Source organism: Salminus brasiliensis, chromosome 11 (assembly GCF_030463535.1).
Source record: "Salminus brasiliensis chromosome 11, fSalBra1.hap2, whole genome shotgun sequence".
NCBI lineage: Eukaryota > Metazoa > Chordata > Actinopteri > Characiformes > Bryconidae > Salminus > Salminus brasiliensis.
Genome location: NC_132888.1, coordinates 768,685 through 775,460, shown reverse-complemented (window position 1 = coordinate 775,460; position 6,776 = coordinate 768,685). Strand labels below are relative to the sequence as shown.

Genomic DNA, 6,776 nt, shown 5'->3' with positions numbered 1-6,776 from the left:
TCCCCCCTTCCCCCCCTCACTGTAATTACCCGACAGTCATCAGTGCAGCTGTTCTTCTCTCAGTTAATGATCAGTAAAGTTTAGAGTGTATGAAGTATATTTACATCACATCTAAAGTCTTTATTTGAATGATTACTGTTTTATTCTGAACTGTCTGATATTCTGACATTACTGTTACTGTTACTGTAACTGTGCTGTTTTTATTATTATTATTATTATTATTATTACCAAAACTGTTCTCATTACAGTCCTGCCAATGGAGCTCCTTTACAGAGAGAGAGAGAGAGAGAGATACTGACAGAGAGAGAGAGAGAGAGATACTGACAGAGAGAGAGAGAGAGAGTGATACTGACAGAGAGAGAGAGAGAGAGAGAGAGAGAGAGAGAGAGAGAGAGAGAGAGAGAGTGATACTGACAGAGAGAGAGAGAGAGAGAGAGACTGGTCAGCTCCTCCTGATGGTCAGTGATGTGGGGCTGATAGCAGCTGCTGTGGGTGAGGGAGGGGGAGACGCTGAATGCTGGACTGTTTCCGCTCGATTTGGGGAAATCTGGAACTGATGAGGGATTATTGATCACACGAGGCTGGAGCCACTCTGAGGAGCTCAGCATCACCACTGAACACCATCACTGAACACCACCACTGAACTCCATCACTGAACACACTACTGAACACCACCACTGAACGCCATCACTGAACACCATCACTGAACACCATCACTGAACACACCACTGAACGCCATCACTGAACACCATCACTGAACACACCACTGAACACCACTGAACACACCACTGAACACACTACTGAAAACACTACTGAACACCATCACTGAACACACCATTGAACACACTACTGAACACCACTGAACACCATCACTGAACACACTACTGAACACACTTCTGAACACCCAGAGCGGTGGGCAGCCAACTCCAGCGCCCGGGGAGCAGAGAGGGTAAAGGGTCTTGCTCAAGGGGCTAACAGTGGCAGCTTGCCGAGCCCGGAATCGAACCACAACCCTGTTATCAATATCTCTGCGCTCTAACCGCTGAGCCACCACTGCCCCACCACCACTGAACACTATCACTGAACACACTACTGAACACACTACTGAACACCACCACTGAACACCATCACTGAACACCATCACTGAACACACCACTGAACACCACTGAACACACCACTGAACACACTACTGAAAACACTACTGAACACCATCACTGAACACACTACTTGAAAACACTACTGAACACCATCACTGAACACACTACTGAAAACACTACTGAACACACTACTGAACACCATCACTGAACACACTACTGAAAACACTACTGAACACACTACTGAACACCATCACTGAACACACTACTGAAAACACTACTGAACATACTACTGAACACACTACTGAACACCATCACTGAACACACCATTGAACACACTACTGAAAGCCACTGAACACCATCACTGAACACACTCCTGAACACACTTCTGAACACCATCACTGAACACACCCCTGAACACACTACTGAACACCACTGAACACACCACTGAACACACTACTGAACACCACTGAACACACTACTGAACACCACTGAACACACCACTGAACACACTACTGAACACACTACTGAACACCACTGAACACACTACTGAACACCACTGAACACCACTGAACACACCACTGAACACACTACTGAACACACCACTGAACACCACTGAACACACCACTGAACACACCACTGAACACACTACTGAACACCACTGAACACACTACTGAACACCACTGAACACCACTGAACACACTACTGAACACCACTGAACACCACTGACACACTACAGAACACCACTGAACACACTACTGAACACCACTGAACACCACTGAACACACTACTGAACACCCACTGAACACACCACTGAACACACCACTGAACACACTACTGAACACCACTGAACACACTACTGAATACCACTGAACACACCACTGAACAGACTACTGAACACCACTGAACACACCACTGAACACACTACTGAACACCACTGAACACACTACTGAATACCACTGAACACACCACTGAACAGACTACTGAACACCACTGAACACACCACTGAACACACTACTGAACACCACTGAGCACACTACTGAACACCACTGAACACACCACTGAACAGACTACTGAACACCACTGAGCACACCACTGAACAGACTACTGAACACCACTGAGCACACTACTGAACACCACTGAACACAACACTGAACAGACTACTGAACACCACTGAACACACCACTGAACAGACTACTGAACACCACTGAACACACCACTGAACACACCACTGAACACACCACTGAACAGACTACTGAACACCACTGAACACACCACTGAACACACTACTGAACACCACTGAACACACCACTGAACACACTACTGAACACCACCACTGAACACACCACTGAACACACTACTGAACACCACTGAACACACTACTGAACACACTACTGAACATCACCACTGAGCACAGGGGAATAAAGACATGACAGCAGGTCAGCCACACCATCACCACGTCTACACCTCTGATTCTGAAATCACTGATTTGAATAACCACACCTGCTGTAATAGAGCTGTAATAACACTGATATTACTCATAATAAAAACCTGTAGCAGATGTGTATTAGTAATGCTATCATATTCATATTTAATTGTAATAGAGTTATATCAATACAATACTGATATAGATATTCATATAGAGCTGTAATAGAGGTGTAATAACAAATATTATAGCTATTATAGCTATATACAGGTATATATATATTAACTAAATAGAGATGTATGTTATTTTATTTTATACGATGGATAATGATCATGTATGTTTTTATGGTTCCGATTAGGCACCATAATGGGTTCCACTACTGTTATGATTCAGAACCCCATTCCCTCAGGGGTTCTTTAAGTGCAGGCAGTGGTTCTGTACAGAAACATCAGGACTCTGAGAACTCTGAGACTGAGAACGGCTCCTCTGTGATGGACGCTGTAGACAGCTCTCTAAAAAAGGTTCTAAATACCAGCAAAAACAGGTTCCACTATTGTTATGAATGAAAGAATATTATAATGGTTCTTTAATGGTTCTTGAGTACAAGCAGTGGTTCTGTTTAAATGTTTGAATAGTGTGGGTTTTCTAAATAGCACCAGAATGGGTGCCACCCTAGATAGAACCAAAAGCAGCGGTTCTATTTGAGCCACGACAACTCTAAAAAGCTGGGGCTGTTTTTCATTGTTCTTCTCTATGATAGATGTTGTAGATGGTTCTTTAGAGAACATATTAAATATAGTGTTCTATACAGCACCAGAGTGTGTTTCACTGTTCCACAGTTCCTCACTGTTGATTGTTTCAAGTTCTTTGAGAGTGTTCTTTGTTCTACACTGAACCATTACAACCTGACTTTTTTCCTTTCTGAATTTATTTAAATTGGTTCTATTTACCACCTAAACAGGTTCCACTTTTAAGGAAACCTTTTGTACATACTGTAAAGCATACAGTTTTTTTAGTTGAGCCTTAGAACCAGCAAAAGTTCAGACCTCTAGAACCCCCAAGACCGCTTGAACCCTCCACCCAGGGTCCCTATTCAGCCCCGCAAGTAATCAAACGCTCCTCATGCAAACAAAGGTGATCAAAAGCCCCCTCACCTGCGTCCTGATTGGCTCTCCCTGCTCGATGATGCTGACAAAGGGAATCTCCAGGAAGCTGGCCATGAACTCCACCTGCAGGAGCTCCTCACGACCCTGGGGGAACGCCAGCACAGCGGACACCCCGTTTACCACCAGTTCCTCACACACGCACCTGAGCGCCGTCTCGGGGTCGCCGGCCCGCCGCGGCCCCGCCCACACCACCTCCACGCTCAGGTTGTAGGGCAGCAGGGCAGCGGGGGAGTTCTGCAGGTGCAGCAGCGCCGGCCCATCGCCGCCTGCACCCGGGACGGCTGGCGGGTGGGCAGGAGCGCGCCCAGGCGGAGCGTGTGCCCGATCCGCGCCAGCAGGTGGCAAGGCTCCGGGTGAGTTTGACAGTGAGGTGCCAGGAGGAGGAGGAGGAAGAGGAGGGAGAGGGAAGAGAGGAGGAAGACGCTGGAGGAAGGCAAGTTCATCCTGCTCCGAGACTCTCCAGCCTGAGGAACCGAGGAGAGATGGCATCGCTTCTCCGGAACAGGTTCTCCAGCGTGAGAGCGGTGTGTGTGTGTGTGTGTGTGTGTGTTAGCGCAGCATACTTTGCGCTCTGAAGAGACGGAAAGAGACACACACTTTCCCCTCCTCCAGAGAGACAGAGGTGTGTGTGTGAGAGAGAGAGCGTTCCACGCTTTTCCTCCTCCAGAGAAATACAGAGGCACAGCTGTGTGTGTGTGTGTAAGTGTGTGTGTGTAAGTGTGTGTGTGCGTGTGTATGTGTGTGTGGGGGTATGTGTGTGTGTAAACGCGGAGATAGATGCGCTCCTTCCACCCTCCAGAGCGCGACTGAGCACACTGAGATGAAGGAGCCTATGCGTGCGTGTGTGTGCGCGCGCGCGCGTGTGTGTGTGTGTGTGTGTGTGTGTGCGTGTGTGTGTGTTCTGTCTAAGCCTCGCCTCTGGGCTGGGCTTGAGAGCACACATGCTCAGCTTCTAAAACACACTCAATACACACACACATATCCGCTAAATCCCAGCAGCATGTCAACAGCATACACACACACACACACACACACACACACACATGCTCACACACACACACACAAAAGTCCAGCCTCAGCTCTGTTATCTGAGTTGGGGTGTTTTGCAGCCTGGAGGATTAGAATTCTCCACTTTTAAAGACGAGCTGTGGAATGTTTCTATTATTTTGTCAAATGTTTGTGGACACATTCAGCTACTTTAAGCTGCACCCATTACTGACCCAGATGTGTAAATGCACACACAGCTTGTCTAGTCCCTGTAGAGAAGAAGTACTGCCAATAGAATAGGACTCTCTGAGCAGATCAACATCACGACCCTATTGGCTCCATGCTGCCTAATAATGCCAGGCGTGGACTAGAGGGTATAAAGCCCCCCCCAGCATTGAGGAGCTGTGGAGCAGTGGAAGAGCTGTGTTCTCTGGAATGATGGTGGTGGAGCTCCATCCAGTACTTTCAATACAATCCGACCCTTTTTTAAATGCCCTTGATTTCAGAAGAAACAATGAATGAGCACGTGTCCAAATACTTTTGGCCATGCGAATAATATTTAACTTACTTATCCTCACAGAGTTGGTATTGGACTTGCATGAAGTTGCTTGCTTAATTTTGCGTGAGAGTGCTTTTCCACGGTGGACCAGCCTGTGGAACCTGCAGGTTCTAGACAGTTCATTATTACATAAAAATAAAAATGAGTATAAAAATGTAACAATGCTACTGTTATTGATATAGAGCTTTAGTATAGATGAATTTACAGTACACACATTCATACAGCTGTAATAGAGCTGCAGTAACGCCACTCACAGATATCATATAGCTATCAGAGATTCTTACACTGCTATTATAGATGTTTAGAGAACTGTAATAGAGATGCAATAACACGTCTCCTATTATAGAAATGCGATGGATATATAGTAGCACTCATTTTATACATATCATATAGAATAGTAATAGAGCTGTACTTACATACTCATAGATAATAAGAAATGTAATAAAGCTGTAATAACTACACTTATAATATATAAACGAGCAGTAATAACACTACTTTAATTGATATTATATATAACTGTAATAGAGCTGTAATAACACTCTTATATTAATCTGATTGGCTGATCAGAAAAGACATCTTTCCTCAGTCTGTATCTGTGTGTAATCTGATTGGCGAGCAGAAACAACGTCTCTCCTCAGTCTATTTCCGTGTGTAATGTGATTGGCTGAGCCGCCGTAGCAGTGACGTTGTTCATCGTGATTCTCAATCCACACAGCTGTGAAATATGAGGCTGGTCAGCTGAAGGCGTGTACACGTATCAACATTTCTAAATATCTGTGAAACCAAACATGTTTGAGAACGTTCTGGATCTTGACAAGATGAAAAGATCTTTAAGTGTATCCAGCTTCTTTTGTGTGATGTGAGGTTGTTATGACCCTCAGTCTGATCAGATCAGAGCTTTTACAGGCCTGAGGAACTCATCACTGCCAGAACATGCTTTGAGTTATTTAGCATTAGCGCCTCTGTGCAGTTTGCAGTGTTAGGTAGCACCCGGGTAACGGTGCTGGATGATCACGCTTCACACTCCTGTTTACTAAAATGATGAAATAAAGAATATGAAGATAGATGGATGTTAGCTCTGTAATCAACTCTCTCCCTCTCAACACACACATATATATATATATATAATATTTCATAACGTGCACATCAGCTGCATATTACAATAACATCTGCAGATCTTTATGAATGAGCAACGCATTATATTTAAACTCACAGAGAGAGAGAGAGCATGAGGAAGAGAATAAGAGAGAGATAATATCACTGACAGTACAAACACGAGCGAGAGAGAGAGAGACAGAGAGAGACAGAGAGAGAGACAGAGAGAGAGAGACAGAGAGAGAGAGAGAGAGAGAGAGACAGAGAGAGAGAGAGAGAGAGAGAGAGAGAGACAGAGAGAGACAGAGAGAGAGAGAGAGAGAGAGAGCTTACACTATAATCTATAATAAGTGGGAAAGAGGGTGAGATATAAATAGACTGATAGAGAGAAGGAGAGAGAGAGGGGGGAGGAAGAGAAAAGAGAGAGAGAGAGAGAAAAGAGAGAGAGA

General features: G+C 45.0%; 1 protein-coding gene across 1 annotated transcript in view; it reads right to left on the bottom strand.

Annotated features, from left to right (window-relative positions):
• The window catches only part of grin3ba (glutamate receptor, ionotropic, N-methyl-D-aspartate 3Ba), a 112,180-nt gene extending 107,708 nt beyond the window's left edge, over positions 1 to 4,472 (bottom strand). Inside the window, 2 exon segments of the mRNA XM_072691395.1 lie at positions 3,675 to 3,937; positions 3,940 to 4,472. Coding sequence (XP_072547496.1) covers positions 3,675 to 3,937; positions 3,940 to 4,129 — 453 coding nt within the window. The 5' untranslated portion in view covers positions 4,130 to 4,472.
• Between the last annotated feature and the right edge of the window lie 2,304 nt (positions 4,473 to 6,776).